General features: G+C 39.4%; 1 protein-coding gene across 2 annotated transcripts in view; it reads right to left on the reverse strand.

Moving 5' to 3' along the window:
• The window catches only part of LOC137129789 (furin-like protease kpc-1), a 156,390-nt gene that overhangs the window by 55,724 nt on the left and 79,704 nt on the right, over nucleotides 1–20,962 (reverse strand). For both annotated transcript variants that reach the window (XM_067509060.1, XM_067509059.1), the window contains exons 7-12: nucleotides 14,420–14,457; nucleotides 13,567–13,646; nucleotides 12,598–12,686; nucleotides 8,580–8,752; nucleotides 6,372–6,587; nucleotides 5,655–5,758 (exon numbers count right to left, since the gene is read on the reverse strand). In XM_067509060.1, coding sequence (XP_067365161.1) covers nucleotides 5,655–5,758; nucleotides 6,372–6,587; nucleotides 8,580–8,752; nucleotides 12,598–12,686; nucleotides 13,567–13,646; nucleotides 14,420–14,457 — 700 coding nt within the window. The remainder of the gene's footprint in view (nucleotides 1–5,654; nucleotides 5,759–6,371; nucleotides 6,588–8,579; nucleotides 8,753–12,597; nucleotides 12,687–13,566; nucleotides 13,647–14,419; nucleotides 14,458–20,962) is intronic.

Raw genomic sequence — 20,962 nt, forward strand, 5'->3', positions numbered from 1 at the left:
GACTACCACAAATCAAAAAGGTCATCCTCCCTACAGCTAAGATAAGCCTGACAAACAAACATTAATACAGTACATCTAATTTAATGGCCTGGAGCGGTTTACTCTCATACATGAACAGTCAACATATTAACAATAAGCTCCAAGTCAAAAATAAGCTCTAACTCTCATGTGCCATGGACACACATGCAGCCAGAAAAGACTGAGGCATTTACATCCGTCCTTATCCCTGATCCTTACTAAAGCTCAGCTTCATGTCTCTATTTGCTTTTTCTATTTTAACACTAAGCGATATCGCTAACAGTGAAGCTTGTTAGTCAGCAGGGTATAATGTGTTGGTACAAGACAAGCAGCTGTTTAAATCCCACTGTGTCATCCCAGACAGCACATCTTCTGCTTGGACACTTCGCATTAAGATCTTCTGCTGTGCTACATCACAGCTTTAGTTGAAAGGCAGAAAAAATAACATAAATAGAGACACACACACACACACACGTGATTCTACACATATTCACACACCAAGCACACCAATCAATCTGTCGTAACTACACACACACACACACACACACACACGCACACAAACATACAAAATGTAGATGTGCAGACTTAAAGATAAAAACAGAAAGTGTCCACTTCCTGTCAAGTGTCAAATATAATTTTCTTATGTCTGTCCTTAGTTCATTTGTATTAATCTCACACTGAGGCGTGGACTGGTAAGACGCTCCACATCACCCTGTAATCTTCTCTTAATGTGCTGTACTCTAAGCCTAAGTGAACCCATTTGGAGTGACTGTGAGCAGACTGAGATTTCTCCCATGTTATCTGAACAAGTGTTACTAATGGGTTTATCAATTAGGCCAAGTCCAATAACTGCATGCCTGCAATCTCCTTTAAATACACTCTACCAGTTCAGCCCTGATTTCTGTAGCTAATGAGTACATATTCGACTACACGCGCCCACACACACACACACACACACACACACACAGACTCGTTCTCGTTTGTATGTGTGTTTGTGTGACTGAAACCATGGACCATGGAGGTTTATATACTGTAAACATCAAATATACATATTTCCACTTGTGTTAAATGATCACATTCACATAGAAAACGTATGCTGAATGTATGTGTCTGCGTCACAGTTTATTATACAGTTTATTATTATTATTTTTGTGTTGAGTACAAAGTACGTAAGTAAGTAAATTGAGCTGAGCATACTAACGATGCTCTATGTGTGTGTGTGTGTGTGTGTGTTCATGTGCCTGTGTCATAGCAGTTAACACCAGTCAGAGGCAGTGAATTCACTGTTTCATGTACTGTTCCCACTGAGATCACCAGCTGATTTCTCCTCACAGAAGACTTTATGGTATATACTGAACATTATTTCCTTTTTTCATTCAGAGAGCACAGGCAGTAGCAGTTATTTGATATATTATACTGCATTATATAGAAGTTTCGGTTGGTTTTAAAGATGAAAATAGAGTACATGACACGTGGTTAATCCTCACCAAAAGGAAGTACAGTATATTCAAGCGTAGTGTTAGTACGCTAGTAAGTGAGTATATTTTTTAAATATATATTTTCACACTTTTTTTGAGTCCTTATCAGAGACTATACTGTACTAGACAAAATTATACTTGGCTTATATTGTCTATAGTATAAGTGACGTATATTAGAGCGTTAAAGTAACTATTCTTGCTGTAAGGCATCCTACACAATATTTGTTTGAAAGTTTGTTTTCTTCCATAACAATGGAGCCTCTACCAGCTCCTAACAGACTGTTACTGTATGTTAACTGGCTAAATATATCAGTAGAAATTTTACAAAATTGTTCTGCCCTGTTGATGAGAGTGAGATGGGGGTAATTAATCGTTGTGTTAGAAATGTAAAACCCCTCAGATAAAGGGCTGGAACAGTCTATAGGCGTCTCCTCTCAATACACCATGCACAGCGCTCCAGAGAACTTCCAGCCATCAACAACTTACATTCCACTACCTATTGAAACTTTATGCCTGTAAATCTAGCTACACTACAGTTGTCGGTGTAGGGACAATTTATACCATATGCCAAATTGAAATGTCAATAAAGTGTACTACTGTACGCTAAAACGCGAAAGTATGTAACTAATTAACTGATAGTATACCTACAGGTTTACTTTTTAGAATAGTTCAGTGTACATTTGCAGTGGGGCAGCAGTGGCTCAGTTGGCAGAGTGGCTGCCTACCTATGGGGTGAAGAAGAAGACAATCCATCTTTCCACAGAGCTCAAATAAACACAGAAATACAATAGGAAGTGGAGATTTGCAGGTGTAACATAAATGCACAGAACATAAATTGGAATCAAAGTAAAACCCAATGTTCAGGTTCTTTCAAGAAAACGAATAGACATGACAGACTGCTGAATGGCTGAGATGACAAGAGATAGAGTGACAGAGAGGCTGACATGGTGATAAAGTGAACAAACAAACAGTCAGAGACAGAACGACTGACAAACTGGATGAGTGAAGAATTGATTCACCCTGATGGTTTGTTGGACAGCTGTCAAGATGGATGGATGAAGACAGATGGAGACACAGACAGACATGCCAACATAATGTCAGAGAGACAGATAGACAGTGGCACCCTGACACTGCTACAGCCGCAACACAGTGAAGGCCACTCTAGCAACACAGACAATCACACACTGTACACCCATTGAGGCTCTCTGCTCTTTTGTGTCAGCGCTCTATGTTAAAATAACAAAATGTCATATTCTCTCTGCCGAAATACATCTATCATTGCTATCAATTAGAAATGACCAACTTTGCAAATCTGTCCAATTTTTTTTAAAGCAATATCTAGAGAGAAGAAATAACTTACAACTTTTACGTTTGTGAGTTTGTTACAAGAAAAGGAACAAAGATACATAAGAAAATGATGCATAGAGGGATTAAATCCCCAACCTAAAAAACACAAATGCACGCAACAAATTAGCAGATTGAATGTATCACTACAACTGCAACTGTCCACAGGGGATACTGATGAAGATTGTAACTTATGGTGCCACTAAATAATAAATAAATAATAAAAGACTGTTGAAATGTTTACAGTGTTCACCATCTTATGTTAGCAGGTTACCATGTTAAGCATATTAGCTGAGCTAGCAAAGGTACACACACAAGCAAAACCTTAAAACTACTGCACTACAAGCAGAAGTACAACTTCAAATTATTTACTAAGTACATACTCTAAGATTCAGGCTACTGAAAGTATAAATGTACAAGTTGTCCACCAACAAAACAAGTATTTTAAACACTTTTGAATTTGATGCTGTCAACAACATAATGACCCATAGAGCCTACATTTTCAAAGCACCCATAAATAAAGCTTCCAAATAAATGTCTTCCTCTGAACTGTTGTGCAGTAAAAACAATTAAATGAAATATTCCAATAAAGTACAAATACATCAACATTGTATTTCAGTGCAGTACTTCAGTGATGCTATCTAGTTACCATTTCTGCATAATAACATTCGCACATGAACTAATGCTAAACACAAAATAAAACTAAGACTGATGACAAACATTATTTGGTGACTGATCATCAATCACATTTTTGGAGAACTAACATTTACACTAGAGGTAAATAAAAGAATCACCAACATAAATAGGATTCATCCTCAGGTCTGGACCAAAGCAGTAGATCAAATTAAACACAAAAGGTTTAAAACCCAACCTGAATGTTAAAATGCCTTATATGGCCCCACATCACAGATCATGTCTTTGGTAGGAAATTATGACCAGTTCAGTGAAGACTGGCCTTTTTATTCACACTGGCATATTTAAAATTATAAAAACAATTAAGTGGCATGAAATTACAGAGAAATATATGCACATTCCTGTACATACACGTGCTTGGGTGCTCATGGATGTTCTATAATAGGCCATCTATTTCTTATGAATGAGAATAATTGGGGAAAAAGATCTCAAGGCTTGCAATGTGTGCAAGGGTATGGATGAATATATGTATCTGTGTGAAATATGTGTGTGTGTGTGTGTATGTGGGGGGGGGGGGGGGGGCTGGAACACAGAATGAGCAAGTGTGAGAAACAGAGAAAGAGAGCAAGGCCCAGAAAGAGAAAGAGAAGGAGAACTGGGCTTCATAAATACGTGAGCAGAATGCTGCTGGTCTTAGTGAGGGAGGTGATATATAGTTGAGTCAGTAGCAGCGGGTCACGACAAAGCCTTTAACAGTAATGTCCAGGGAGTCGCCTTGCCCAAGGGACCCGCGCTCCATTTTACAGCCAAGCAACTGAGACTGAAATGCTGTGGCATGACAGCTGGAGCGGTAAAGCCGGCCTCTAGTACCATCCATAACATGAAGGAGGCGTAGACACCACTGATACCACCACAAAACACCAGGCCCGAGGCCACATAGACAGCTGGCGAGTTAGGGATGAAGAACAAGGGGGACTCGGAAATGGCATGAAACGGGCAGAGAAGACAAAAAAGCGAGGGGGAAAAAAAGGAATGAGGAGATCTCTTTGCAGATTTAGACAGAGGCAGAAAGAAAATGTTAGGAGGAAACAATTCACAGTACATCTAAGGAGGCACTAAAACACAAAGAAAGAAGGGAAAATGTAGAAGAGTGACAAATTAGGACAAAACTCAAAAGTGGGAGGTGCAGAACTTTCATTAAAAAAAAAACATTTCATTCAAATTCTTTTTTAGTGCTGAAACAAGTATTCAGTTACAGTACTTGACCTGAGCAGCTCACAGAAAATCCTTCTTCATTAATCATTTGTTGTCCTACTATTTTCTGTCAATTTTTACCTGAATTGATTGCTTGATGACTGCCAAATTACTCAACTTATAAAATGAAAATGATAATATTGAACCTGTGATAAAAGAAAGATAGTGCTGAACTGGGAGCAAACCCTGCGTCACCTGCTTATACACTAACACCAAACCAACTCCAAATGTGATCTGGCATAACATGGTACAATGTTTACCACATTCACCATCTCAGTTTAGTGTGTGCAAATTTGAATTGAATCTAACAAATGTGCCATAAACATGGTGCAGAATAATAAGTGAATCCAGGTGGCAGACTGACACTAAATGTGAGTAGACACAATTAATTGTTGAAGTGTCTGGATGGAGATTGGTTAAAAAAAAATAAATTCTTATACCTCAAAGTAAAACATAGCCTTGCCACTGATGTGCTTTATAATTACTGTAGCTGAGACCCTACTTACCATTGAGCCAAACATGGTAGGTGGTGAGCTACTGAACAGTAAGAGCGTGCTATTGTTTTCAATATTTTTTCATTTTTATAGCATATTGGAGGGAATAAAAGTCCAATGGGAAAATTATTTGAAAATGATATACTTAAAAAAGTCAAGGAAAGATATGGGTGAAAACAGTAAAAAAAAAATAAAAGCACTTTGGGTATTTGAGAAAAAAAATGACATTGGCAAGCCCACTGGTAGAAAATACACCAGTTACTCATTACACTAAGGACAAGAATGACACCACACTGCTGGTGACAGAAATCACTCACATTGCAAGTGTCCTTGAGCAACACAATGAGTCCCTGCTGAAATCAACAAGGTATTACTATATTGTCTTACTGAAGTACCAACCATGTACAGTGCAACTGGACATTTAGACACTCACTTTACTTCTAAGACGAGAGCCAGAATCCCTGCAGCGATCGGAGCAGCACTGGATGTTCCTGGAAACTGTGTGACACAGCCATCACCAACGCTGGTCACAGTGACCTGGAGAAACCACAGCATTACCAGATGCAGGTATGTTGTATCAGAGATAACAGATGGCTGCATGTGAGAGTTTCTGTACTTTTGTAGCAGCTACTTTCTCCTTAAAGTTTTTTCTGTCATTTAAACATGTCGACACAGTTTTGCAGTGATGATAATTAAAAAACAACTTGTGTCTTGGCTGACCGTATCCTGATGCGAGGTGGAAAAGGGCAGGCTTCCCAGCACACAAAGGTGGTATCACACTGATAAAATTGGCCTTTGTATTTCTGTAGCCGTGGAGTTGGCACTCCATTTGTTCCTGGCTTTTTACTGTTACCTCCGCCATCAACACCTCAGCTTCTTCCTTTCCCTTTCTCAGCCACTATAGCCATGCTTTTGCTCCAATTAACACTCGTTTGCTTCTGTGTGTGTGTGTGTGCCCAGCAGTCACCTAGGTCATTTGGCACGCCTCTATAAATATCACACCAGTAGCTGCTCTTTAACAGACTTCTCTCAGTTCACAGGAGCCAAAGAGCAGGGCTGCTAGTGCGCACACACACACAGACACACACACACGTTCTCATTAATGATAAATACTGTTGTTAGATGTGTTAGGCAGTGCGCACACACTAACCAGAGGTAGTGAGCCTCCCACGCTCGTCCCTGTTAGAGTGACGGCCATCACCCCAGGGCAGGGCTCACCAAAGTAGGCGGGCTTCCCTGTTTGAGTGACAGCCCCGATAGCGATGTTGTAGATGGAGTTAACATAACCATCTGCACCGCAGTGGTCCTGTTGCATTCCACCATTACCTGCCGCCCACACAAAGATGCTGCCCTTCCCACCTCGGCCCTGAAAACACAAACAGATGGACGTCAGAGTGAAAGAATAAGACTTCACAAGGACCTTTTCAGTGGTCTGCAAAGTACTTTAAATCCCACATACTAATGAACAACATGCATTTACATCTGAGAGAAAGAGTGAAAAAAAAAAAAATTTTACATAATATCCATCCGTCCATCCATCCATTATCTGTCACCGCTTATTCTATTTGAGCTGTGGGGGCTGGAGCCTCATTTAACATAATACATACGGTCTATATAAAAGAGTCATTTAACCAGTAACAGTAAAATGAGCAAGCGAAACAGTGATTTAAAGAGAAAATAAAATTCCAATTTGTCTTCGTTTTTACCTGTTGTCTGTAGTTATTTTTCATCTTATCATAGTTCTTATATTATAACTATTTTTAGTTCACAAGAACAAATTAAAGTACAATAGACAAATATAAAACAAAGTAAACATTAAGCCCCAAAACATTAATCACAAATGTAATTAAGACAATTCCATGGACAGATTGTCAGTGTATACCTACACCTGCAGTGACCTTATATAATTGTAAAAAAATAGGCATATAAACTAGTGCAATGCAAATGTCATGGACAGCAGGGATTTTTTGGGGATGATTTCTTAATTAGCAAATTAGCCTTTAAACCTTGGGATGCCAGGAAATCACAATTAATCACAGTTTAAAACAAAAACTTTTTCTGAGGCCAACAATCCTCAGGAATCACAAACCTTACCTACACTACAAATTAAGTCGGATTAAATATTCTTTATTCCATGTCCATTTACTATTTTTTAAGCTTTTATTAAAACCTTTGTTCATGTTGTAACAAACATGAAAAAACAAACACCTCTATGCTTAAATTCAGAGATCCATAAAATTAAAAAAAAGCCCTTATCATCCCTAATTGGTCAAACATAAACCTTGTAGCTACTACAACTTATGTGCTTTATTCAGAAAGCAAGAACAGTGTCGCTATATTAAATAAGCTGACAGGATGGACGATTTACTGATGTTAAATTATACGTGGTTAAAAATCCTAGAGGAAAACATGATGACTGCTAAAACTCTAGTGAAGTCTTTCTTTGACTCTGTGGTGGACTCAGGCTTCATTTATGGCAAAGTCTGCTGGTGCAGCGGCATCTCTTCAGCAGACAGAAAGAGACTTGGTAAATTGAACGGGAAGTGCAGCTTCGTCCTGGGGATGCCCCGGGAATCAGTACAGGATGTGAGAGAAAGGAGGGTGGCAGCCAAGGTATCATCCTTGCTGGAGAACGAATCTCACCCCACGTATGACACAGCGACATCTCCGAGCAGCTCCTTCAGTGACAGTGACTGTTACATCCTCAGTGCCTGAAGGATTGATATCGTAGGTCTTTGCGGTCAGACTTTACAACCAGAGCTGCTCCTAGTGAACCAATACTCACTATAATATACATTCCTACTGCTGATTGGAACACTGTGCATCAACCCTAGTGCAACTGTTTGTTGATTGTATAACTATTTTTTGTATTTTTAATCTTGTACAAACATTCTCGCTGTACATTTGCACATTTTTTTTCTGCTGCATTAACATGTTAAATTTATCTTATCGTATCTTATCTTAAAGAAAGAATGAAAACTTGTAGGAAAAAGTATTTTTCTTACCTGTTCAAACCATGGTAAAATCTATTACCTGCCTGCTTTACCTAATCTTCATAGTTCTTCAAATTCACTAGAAACAGGCAACTCCAAAAAAAAAAAAAGACTCCTGAATTAGTCTAATTTAAATTATGTGGCTTTGACAGGTATGTTTAATGGGTATATTCGAAAGTTACTTCTAACCTACTAATTGGACCACTGACATTTATTTTATAGAGCCTTAAAAAATTATACATTTGCATCTAAATCTATCTCCATAGTCCACAACATTCTTCTAATCTCAGCTCCACTGACAGTGTTTTCTTTACATCTAACAGGCAGTAATGCAAACTTGAGATGAAAACGGATGAAAGTCATGCCTTATGAGTGCCTAGCCGGAGGGCTTGTTCTGTCAGTCTGTGCGGCCCGTCCATCTCTTCGCCGTCATCCCGCGGGCCCCAGCTGCAGACGTAGATGTCGATGAAGTGGGTGTTGAAGGTCAGAGCTGTGGCCTCCATGGCATCTGTGACAGGGCCATCCAACAAGCGGATACCTGGATGGATCGAAAAGGTCAGAAGGAGGCTTTGGAAAAAAAAAAAAAATGTACTATCCAAATAAAAAATACTGACAGGATTTGGTATCGAGACACTGCTTGTAAACAAAACCACTGTATGTTTTAACTTTTTGCTCTTAGTTAGGGCAAAAAAGTTATCTAGTTTAACTGAGGTAATATATTACAGTAACTAAGCACTGACACGATATTCGAGGTCTTAATGCCTCGCAAACACATCGTAAGCACACTTATTGCAGCTGGTCTATATTCTTTACCATTTCTTATGTGACTGCCTCGTTTTTCTTATTTTATCTGTGGCTGTCTCCCCTCATTTCCCCACCCTCTGTGTCTGTTTCTTCGCCACAATATATATTTGTTTTGGCTCACTGTGCATTCCTTGTCTGCCGGTTGTAGCTATATTTGTATTATTTGTACATTTTCCGCCTCGCAGGCCGATGACATGATTCTGGTAAAATTAATGCAGGTTAATTTAAACCATTTTTTTGTTAGAATGTATGTTAAATGATACAGATAAAGTACCATGTGCAATATCTTCTTCTAGACCTACAGTGCATGGAAGTGTCGATATTGCTTGTTTGGCTGGACTGGACTGGGTTGCCATGCAATGTTACATTTTGCCATCAGTAGATGAGAGCATAACTACAGGGTGAGAAAGCTGTGGTAAGTATTTTCTTCTATTCGCCCCCAGGAAGCCTACAGGGCATCACTCGAACTTGGCATGCTATCAAAGTCAGAATGGCAGCCAAAATAACATCCCAATGTGTAATATGCACATTATACAGTGTATAGGTGGAATTATGGATTACTTCACACTTTGTAACATTTTGTTAGTCCACTACTGGATAGTTGTAATAAAGAGGAGCAGAGGTTCAGGCTGCAGCTGCTTTCACTAGGAGGCAAACTCACTTGTTGCAAATAGAAAATACAACTGCCTGAAATCCCAATAGAGTGGCAGCACTGCAATGATGCTGCAGAAACTAGATTGTTTTTGTTTTTTTCACATGGCCGTTCGGGTCTGTGTGTGTGTGTGTGTGTGTGTGTGTGAATGAAATAGAGTAATTATAAGAAAATTATTCCAACAATAACAGAGAGTAGTTAATTACAGAGTTAGATGTTAACTTTATGCTTCTACTGTATATGACCAGCATTACCAACATGAAACATTTAAAAGAGAAACATGAAAACATGCAAATCTCTTTTACAGTATATTTCTCATAACTTGCTCAGAATTAATCAAGGCATATTTCATCAAGCTTTATTTGCCAGTTTTGTGCTGATTCTTCAAATCTACAACCCCAATTCCAAAACAGGAAGAAGTGAAACCCTAATAAAAAAACAGAATGCAAAGATTTGCAAATCTCATCAATCCATATTTTATTAACAATAGAACACAAACAACGCATTCAACATATCAGATGTTGAAACAGATATTTTACCATTTCATGGAAAATATTAGCTAATTTTGAATTTGATGGCAGCAACACATCTCAAAAAAGTTGGAAGAGGGGCAACAAAAGTCTGGAAAAGTAATTGCCACAAATCAAAAACAAATAGAGGAGCATTTGACAACTAATTAGATTAACTGGCAACAGACTGGGTATAAAAGGAGCATTTCAGAGAGAGGGAGCATATTGAATGTAAAGACGGGCAGAGGTTCACTAATCTGCGAAAACCGTGTCTCAACATTGTGGAAAATGTTCCTCCACCTAAAATTGCGAAGACTCAGAATCGGGAAGAATCTCTGTGCACAAGGGATAAGGCTGGAGGTCAAAACTGGATGTGGAACTGCATTAAAAACAGGCATGATTCTCTGGACATCACTGCATGGGCTAAGGAACACTTCCAGAAATCTCTGTATGTGAACAAAGTTAATTGTGCAATTCACAAATGTAAGTAAATGCATTATCATGCAAAGAAGGAGCCATATGTGAACATGATCCAGAAATGGAATCGAAATTCTCTGGGCTAAAGCTTATTTAAAATGGTCTGAGGCAAAATGGGAAACTTTTCTGCGGTCAGATTAATCAAAATTTGAAATTCTTTTTGGAAACCTTCCATGCCATGTCCTGCAGACTAAAAAGAAGTGGGACCATCCAGCTTGTTATCAGCGGACAGTCCAAAAGCCTGCATCTCTGATGGTATGGGGGTGCATTAGTGCCTATGGTGTAGCCAGCTTACACATCTGGAAAGGCTCCATCAATGCTGAAAAGTACATGGAGGGTTTAGAGCAACATATGCTCCCATCCAGACAACGTCTCTTTCAGGGAAGACCTTACATATTTCAGCGAGACAATGTTAAACCACATGCTGCATCCATCACAACAGCATGGCTTCTCTAGTCCGGTTGCTGAACTGCTCTGCCTGTAGTCCAGATTTGACGCATTATAAAATTAAAAATCTAGCAACAAAAGTCCAACATTGTTGAGCAGCTAGAATCCTGCATCAGACAAGAATGGGACAACATTCCTCTCCTAAAGTCCAGCAACTGGTCTCCTCACTTCCCAGACGTTTACAGACATTTGTTAAAAGTAGAGAGGATGCCACACAATGGTAAACATCACCCTGTTCCAACTTTTGTGAGATGTGTAGCTTATATCAAATTCCAAATAAGCTAATATTTTCCATGAAATGTTAGAACATCTCAGTTTCAGCATCTGATATATTGTTTATGTTTTATTTTGAATAAAATGTGGGTTGATGAGATTTGCAAACCATTGCATTGTTTTTTTAATGTTTTACCCATCTTCCCAACTTTTTTGTAATTGGGGTTTTAAATGCATATTTAGAAACAACAAAACCTAACTAGTCTATGTTAAAACATAAATGGACAAAGAAATTCTAATAAATTTCCAAAGCATTTGCAGATACAGAAATAAAAATTCAGCTCAGTGAGCGCAGGTCTCAAAAGCACTCACAGCAGTTCAACATGCATCTTTCATTTGGGTCTTGCTCCTTCATCTCCTGTGTGCCAGACTCTGTTTATGCGTCGGGATAAAAGAGACCCAGCAAGGAGAAATTAAAACTAACTGCGGAAAGAGATTCCTGGTCTTGCTTCATACAGTAAACTGTTTCCTTCTGTCAATTCTGCAGGCAGGTACTGGTTAAAGCTCACGCAGCAGAGTTCAAATGTCAGGGTTGAACCAAATGATTCGTCTTTTCATGACCCATGTTTCATGTCAATAATGACAGCACCAAAATTTGTTTTGTGGTGCTCAGATGTGAATGCTGTGGGAAATGTTCTTACACAAACATATTTTGTACTCCTCATTAACTTGTACTTTTTAACACGCTTAGTATATCCTATTAAAATCTCTGATTTCGCACGGGAAAATGGGCTATCGTGCATGTTTGGTTCATTTATTCTTCACTAATGTTACAACAAACACTAAAAGGCCATTACACAGGCTCCCACTAAAAAATGAGACCTTAAATCGGGTCAGGATGGCTCAGTAGAAGCCAGTCACCATGTAGTCTGTTGTATTCACACAAACTCAAAACCATACACACATAGAAAAAGAAATAATAGAAATAATATGCTCTGACAGGAAACATTTCTATATGCTCTTTTAGATTTTCTGAGAGATTATACAACTTTCACATCTCTCGTAAAACCTGTAATTTTAAAATTTTTATATTTCAGAAATTAATGCTAGATATTTATTATGCTGTATATGAAACTGAGCTAGATAACAAAATTAAAACAAGTCACTGTCTACTTTAAAACAATACCAAATATTTCTGAAAATGATTAGACCTGGCTACTGCAGTACACCCACAATGAACTGCCTCCCACTGTATTTATGAGGCTGTACTGTTTTTCTCACCTCCGATCCTGGCATTGAAGGCAATGCCCACACCGCAGTAGGAGTTGTTGGCCTCCATGGCAACTTCCCCTGCACACCGGGTACCATGACTGGAACAAAAGGGGAATAAGATGGTGGCCACACATTGGCTGCGTCTGAAATCATCCCCTACTCACTATGCAGTCCACTACATTGTGTGTTCATCATTGTGCATCCGAATGTTGAGTGTGTAAATCTATCCACTATACAGTGCACTCAAAGTATCTCACAATGCAACAGTAAAGGTAGTAGTGTACACGGCATGTACGCTATTTTCAATCCAGCAATTGAATAATGTTGCAGTTAGTAACTGTCCAAAATGTTGATTTTGCTCACTTTCGAGTGAACTAACTAGAGTACATTATATAAGGTAGTAGGGAATGAGCGGGTAGGGGGTGATTTCGGACATTAACTTTTTTTGTGTTTGGATATAATGACTTAAGCATGTGCACAAATTAAGTCTGGACAAACAAATACACACAGCACATCCCTAATTAAAGACTGGCACAGAGAAACACATGGTACTGAAGACTAACTCAAACCATGCAAAGCATTCTGCTGCTGAGTTCCTCTTTATACATCACACTAAAAACACACTAAAATTTACTATTTATCACTGTGATGCCTGTTATATGCAACTGCTTACAGATGCAACAATTTCAACAGGTTTTTTTTATATTTAGCATATGTAGTCAGCCCCAGTTCCTTCCATTTGATGACTGGAAGCTTTAGCTAGGAAGCAGTGCATTGCATTGTAATGCTATTTAGTTTGATCCCAAACGTGCTGTTAATTTAAATAAACATCCTGTTAATTTAAATAAACTCAAATGTACAAATGTTTACATCTTAAATTAGCGCAATAGTCCATTGCTATGGTCTTGCATTTTAATTTTGGAAAAGGGTAAAATAAATCGACTGGGTCCCAACAAAATAAACAGCAACAGTCATTGCCTATTCTCCTCATTCCGGACAGGCATGGGATCACGGGACACTCCATGTGAAGCACATAGATCCACACTGGCACGGGTGTCCTGCAAGGCAGACAGAAAACAAATGTAACACCCTGCAAAACAATTTAACAGTTACAACACATTAGAATGTCACAAGAGGAAATGGTGGAATCCCATAAAAGACTCTTGAATCAGTCTATAAACATATGTATTTTGAGTGACAGCAATCACTGTCACTGAGGAAATGCCTGCATCTTTCTATGTGCATGTGTGCCTCCTAAAAGTGAACATGTTTGAATGACTTGTTTGCCAGTGTATATTGGCCTAGGCATAACGGGAGGAGGATGTCTTGGCAGGAAACTGTAGAAGAGCAATTATGTATCTATCTCTGACTCTCTCTGCAGCCAAGCTTATCAATGCCAGACAATCTGCTCTGACAAAGTACAAGTTGGCCTCCATGCTTCAAACTGCCTATAGGATTATAAATGAAAAGGCAGGAGCAAACTGCACTGCCACTCCACATATGCTTAATGGCTAACCGGTGCAACTCCAGCCAAAATGAACAGAACAGCTTTATCACTATATGAAACTTTTATTGTCTCAGGTCTAAGGTAATAGAGAAGTTAAAAGAGAAGATTTGAATCTAATGAAAATCCAGTTGTTTGTGATACCAAACAGTGCTGGTGGCTGAATATAATCTTGTGAAATGACAACTGAATCAGAAAGTCGACTGCACAACCATCCCTGAGATCTACATGAGATAACCAGATGTGAGTGAGGGTATTCTATAGCCCCGTTTTAATAAGATGTGGCAGACGCCAACTATTCAAAAATCTAATTTCAGATTTACTTACAAAGTTTTTCTGCAGGTCCTTGTTTGTGTAATCTATACCTGAAAAAAGAGAATACATATTTTAATCAAAAATCCAACTGATTGGTTCAGTTTAGATCCTTGTTGTTTCACAAGAGATTACTTTTGCAGCAAAGCAGCATAAAAACATATATTGCAGCTTAATCTTTTCAATGTAATTTTTCCAGTGAAATTGTGCGACAAGGCTGCAGATCACCCTTGACTTTACAGGACCTTTACAGTACCTAGTCACGGTTGCCCAATTGATTCCTCCTTTATACATTTACAGTGCGAAATAGGAATCAATTTATTACACTGACAATTAATGAAAAAAATCCGGACAAATCAGATGATGGGTCAGTGACCTCGGCAGAAATGTAGCTCAACATATAGTTTCTTGTCAATATAGGACAAATGTACCTTCCATTTTTATTGTTTCGGAAACATAAAAGTTATGTTTTTCTCCAGATAATAAAAACAGTGGTGGGCACAAGACACAACCCTGTGTCTGTGGCGTTTAAAGCAAACAGGAAACATCTGTATCCAGACTTTAGTCCTTAAGAGTCTTGCCTCCCTACAGAGAACATATGGAGACTACTCTGTAAAATTTGAACCAAGCCTGAAGAGAAGCGCTGCCTGAAGGACAAATTCGGAGAACAAATTACTTTCCTTGCTGATATTACACAACCAGTGAGCTCCATGGCTCACACAACAACAAATGTGAAGTGAAGAAGTAAAAACAACATCTAACAACAATTACAGTTAGGAGCTGTCTAAATGTCTCAGAATAAAGACGATGAGAAAAACACAATGTTAGATGACAAAATTACCCAGAGGCATCATAAAGCAGTGTGTTACATGGAGAATGAGGGAAAAAAAATGTAATCCTGAAAGTTGCAGTAATGCAATATAAAATATAATAAGTCCTGAATTAAAAAAGGTTGGCTCAATATACTTAAAGTATAAAAAGGTAAAGTACTCATAACTCAGACACGTCCCTCCGATTCTCATGAAATTATTGTGACACCGTCATTTTTTCCTCATAGACAAAGTGCTTAAATTCTCCAAACTTTATTGATCAATCTTTTCCAAACATATCACAGTAAAAATGAAAACACAATTAACCCTTGCAAAAAAGAGGAATGTGTCTGAAAACTAAACTATTGAAACTTTATGTACTAGTGTACAAGTAGGAAGAGATGTTGGCCACTGAGTTGCATCGACACGACTACACTATGTAAGTTTTTGGGAACTGAGGAGTTTAACTGACCAACTTTATACCCCATTCTTGCCAGGTATAGGGTTCCAGCTACTCAACAGCTCCGGGTCTCCTTCATCATTCACTTTGCCTCAGTTCATTTTAAATGAGCTCAGAGAATCAGCATTGTTTGACCTTGTTTATATATGATTCCAGAGAAGAGTTTGAAATCACCTTTGTGTATTCAATCGTGTTTGTTTTTATTGCGGCGCTGTGTTAAATTTCTGAGCCATCAAGGCACAGAAATTCTTGATGTGTGTAGGAATAAGAAACAGATAAATTCCTAAGTTTTATGTTTTGGTGCGGTGAAATGGTGCATTCAAAGATGCCTTAGTGTAGTCATTGTTTCAGTAGTTTTTGTGGTTATGGAAGTGGTGCTGTTTTAAGTCTTTTGAACATCAGTGTGGAAGACAGGTTATTAAAACTTTAAATGCTGAGAACCCTCCTAATAGGTGTAATTAATTTGCCAGAATGTGATGATGATGTTGTAGTGGCTTTAAAAGCAAAATTTGTCAAGATCCAGGCTCTGCTGTATGAGGTATTTCACACGACTGATGGACGAGTGAATGAACAAATGGGCACAGTGATCTCTTGTTCCCAAAATTTGATTCCACTTTTCCTATCGCTCTTTTCATTTCCTATTCTTCCCTTTGCTCAACTCTTTCCCCCACATCTTTATGTCATCAGCTCTTTCCACATCAGTTGCCTTTCTTTCACTTGCCACCTCTCCTGTCCTCCCCCACCACCACCGCCACCTCCCCCTGCTCCATCTCTACTGCATCAGGGCTCCTGTGGTCTCAGCGAGAGACAAACGAATGAGGGCCCCAGGAGGGCCATGCCTGCTTTGCCACACATCACTCACTCTCTCAATCACACACACACACACAGGACCTGCCAGCCTTTGTCCCATGCAGGCAGTGCCTCCTGGTTGTCATAGTAACAGTAGGTTCGGCCGTTGAGGCCTGATTGTGAAAAGCTCAGGCAGGATGTAGCCCTAGATGGATGAAGCCTCACTGGTGCCTGCCATGCCATGCTGTGTTATGACGACCAAGTCGACCAGCTACATCCTCTGCCTAAACACGGATGCTTGATTCTCTCCGCACCACCACTTTGGACACACGTCCACCTATGCAAGGTTTCAAAAGTATATTTATACATTGTGCATTAACAGTTTCCGGTGTATTCTTCCTTAGGTTTGCTGGGTTTCTATTTTACAGACAGCCTTTTTATATTGCATTCATTTTCTGTCTACATTATTACCCAGTTTTCTCCCAGTGTGGACCAGTGGAATTTTCTACTGTAAATTGTAAATCTAATGGTCTTCATCAAAGTTGTGTTCTTTTTATAGATTTGGAATTTCATATTCTTGATGGGACAAGATTAAGAGCTCTATAGCTTATAACTTACCTCATTACCTGAACCAAGTTTGATTTTTCACACTGAACACAAGGTTTTGTTTACCCTGATTTAAAGAAATGCGTTGAGTTATACTATATTATAGATCAACATCATGTCCTCAAATTGGATTCATAAGTCATTGTAGTTTTGAAAAAGCAAAGTTTATATAGTTTTTAGTTTCTCACTCAGGCTGCTGTAGTTTCCTACACTACTACTACTAATTCCTACACTTCACCATCAATGAAATCAGGAGATTCTATAAGATCCTTCGCCCCAACACCATGCTCTTTGCTCAAGTATTTGTCATGTCATCATTTGTCATTGTCAAACAGCAAACTAGTTTGATTTGAGCCATATTTTGAACATTTGAAAAGAGAAAGCTTCACTATCATTGTTTGGATAAGTTATTATACTTTTATAAGATTGTTTAACTTGGCTTAAATGAGAAATAGGTAAACCAAGAAGTTTGTCAGAAAATGTAATTGTATCGCTGTTAAGGGAGGACAGATCCTGCTTCAAAAACTACATTTTAAACCTGAAAAAAGGACTAAATTTCTTTTTGAATGGACAGCTCCTCCAGTCTAGGTTTACATGTCCTCAGTAGCTACTGTAAATGCAGTTGTAATAGCGCCACATTGCTGTTAGGTGAAAAGAATGACTTGTCTGCAGGAGGCAAAGGGGCCTATTTTATTAAGACTTCATTTTGTTGCAACTCAATTATAAGAAAAATGCCTTAATGGGCATTTACACAAGTGTGTGAGTGTGTCAGACTCTCACACAAAGGCCATCACACAGAGTCGCATCAATTATTAAAAGGTGACATGTCTTCACTTTGCAAGTCTGCGATAGAGACATCTTTAGGAATTAATGTCAAGCTGCTAGGGAGGAAACAAAGTAAGAAGTGAGCCAAGTATGAAAGGAAGAGGCAAGAATGGAGGAGTAACACAGGGATAGGAAAGAAGACTGGAACTATGAAATTTACACAGAAACCACAATGAGACTGTGCATCACACCAATAATGAGGATGTATAGGTTTACAGTGTCTGTGATAGCAATTGAGGGAGATTTTTTGTTAAACTAATTTATATATTAAAATAAGATATAAGTATTAGATAAACAAGTCAATTAAAGTCCAGTTCTTGTCAGCAAAGAAGGCCTGAGGAAAGGCCATTTGAGGATGCTGCTCAAGAAACACAAAATGCATCGATTAAATGTGCAAGATGATGTTGGACATCTTTTAGATAATAAATACTGATGCTATAATTAATTTAATTAGAGTGCTTTAGATTTGAGTCCAAGACAGCATTCAAGACAGCATAGAAACTTCTGGTTTGATTCAAAGTGTGCCATGGCACATCAACTTATTTTTGTCTTCATTGAGGGAATTTAGGCACATCTATTTATTAATATCCTCAATGCAATGAGTATGTGTCAATGGGATCACGGCTCTGTTAAATAATAAAATCAATATAATTTGCTATAAAAATGTTGGCTACATGTTAGCGTGCATGGGAGGGGGGTTAGATTTTGATCACTGTGTTATGGCACATGCTATACTGACCGGCTACAAAGCAAAAATTCCAATTGAGATAAAATAATTTCTACGTTGCAAGGGCATCACAGCTGTCACACACAGGTATTCACACATCTACACCTAGGAGCAATTTACCAATTAAGCAACCCAGCATGTCTCTGGAATGTGGGAGTGCCTGTACGAGACCCATACAGCCACCAAGAGAACATGCAAACTCCAAGTAGGTTCAACCTCAGAGACTTCTTCATGTGGAGTGACGCTGCCAACCACACTAGCATCCCATCATTTTTCCTGTGTAGGGTAAATTTGGTACAGGTTCCTACTTGTTACATATGGCATGTCAGCCAATCTAGTGAAACTCTTGATACCTTTGCTTGAGTTTCCATACATATGTAGGTCCATGCAGTAGACATATCTATATCTGGCTATAGACTGAGCACGTGCACAGGATGAGCACATGTATGGTCATAGGTGGTGTTTCACAAGGGTCAATTTGAGCATCAAAACACTGCAACCTAAAGTATTTACAAGTATGATCAGATTGGGAAAATGCATTCAGCCAGGTGCACTCACTCAAGTAGCGCCATTCTGCCATAAATACAGCCATAAACACACTCCAACACAGTCCAAGGTCTTCTGAGTGTGAGAATAAAAAGCCACATCCAACAGTTAGATGGAACACTGTAGGTGGTGGAGCCAATGCAAAACCTTCTATGAATACAAATGCTTTGAACCTGGCTGACCCAGTCTAGCTTGTGATTGTACGGGTGTATGTGCACGCGCGTTTTGTGCTCTGCATGTGTGACAGCATTCAGCGGCAGCAGCTGCACTCTATCTCCTTGCTCCCGCAGCATTCACGCTGGTCCAGAGGGTCAAACACACACACAAATCAGACACAGAGATGTGTCGGAGGCCATTTTGAGTCGACGGTGAGTCGTGCCTGAGCTGCCTCTGTGAAAATGAGCCTACATCTCTTCTGAGGAGGCCCCTGCTACACCTGGGGGCCCCCCGACTGTTTAGCCCTCCTCTAAAGGAGTTACTGTACAAAAAAAAAGGCAAGTTGACAGACTGCTTCAGAAAGGTTGAATAAGATAGAGTCTAACACACGGGGGGAGGAGGTAAGCAATACCACTGATACCAATATCTCTGTAATGAAGCTGTACATGGTGGATAATTAGCATTTGTAAGAGTGAAAAAGACAAGTAAAAAGGTGTGTATGTATGAGAAAGAGCTGCAGAGACACGGGTGTGTATTATCACCCGCTGAGGGTGAGACTTCCTGGCCCTACACCTCCGTCTCATTAATCAGCTCGGTATTTAAGAAGGCTAGAGTGGACACTTGCCTGTAATTAGCTGGCTTTGTCAAGGATGTGTGTGTGTGTGTGTGTGTTAAAAAAGTGAATGGCAAAGAGAGGGTGAAGACAGATGAGTGATAGAGGGTGGAAAGGATAAGAGGGAGCGTGGGTGATGAAAAGCCTGGCACGGGAGGAAAGGAGTGAAGAGGAAGAGAAGCTGGAAGAAGAGAGGAGAAGGAGGGAAAGGACTGCTAGGAGGAGTGGGGGAGGTGAGAAAACAGAGAAATAATATACAAGAGTAGACTAAAGGGAAATGTCAGTGAGGAAAAAAGATGCAGAGAGATACAGGGCCAGAGCAGAGGGGATCTGGGGATGGAGAAGAGGTTGGCTTCTAAAGTGAGACATTAGTATTCACGCTGCACCCATACACTGCTCCTTCACCACACCCCACTGCCCTGTCTGCCCAGCGGCCAGCTCTCCTCCTGTGGTGGACTTAGACATGAAGCTGGAGGTGGCAGAGAAAGCGTATGTGTATGTGTGTAAGTGTACACTGGGACAGTTCAGAGCAGGTCTCGAACGCTCCCCTCAATGGAAATCTCCACTTTAGAGAAATATCTTCCACGGTGTGTGGGTTTTAGTTGAGCCCTCAGCTGTTACGTTACTGTGGTTGCATTTTTCAAAATCATCCATTAAATTTTACCTGTGCACTCAACATTCTCTGTCAATCAGTGCATGACTCGAAATTTCTTGTTGTTCAAAGCAAGTGCAAATTTGCACTGTGCCACACGCCTACATACAGTACTGTAGATCCACAGAGGTTGAGCCAGCAGAGTAAAAAAAGTGAAGCAGTGTGATGTGTAACACCAGCAAATAACTGAACTATATCGTGCAGCATGAATCAGTAGAGATAACATGTTTGTGAAGTATTTTAAAAGTAAAAATAAAACTTGTTCAGATTCTAGGAAGTGTGCATTATTACCCTCTTACGTAACATCCCAGCTGCTTAGATAGATCTCTTGACCTGCAGACATTCACTTGATATTTGCACATTAGCCACTCGAGT

This window comes from Channa argus, chromosome 7 (assembly GCF_033026475.1).
Source record: "Channa argus isolate prfri chromosome 7, Channa argus male v1.0, whole genome shotgun sequence".
NCBI classification, from domain to species: domain Eukaryota; kingdom Metazoa; phylum Chordata; class Actinopteri; order Anabantiformes; family Channidae; genus Channa; species Channa argus.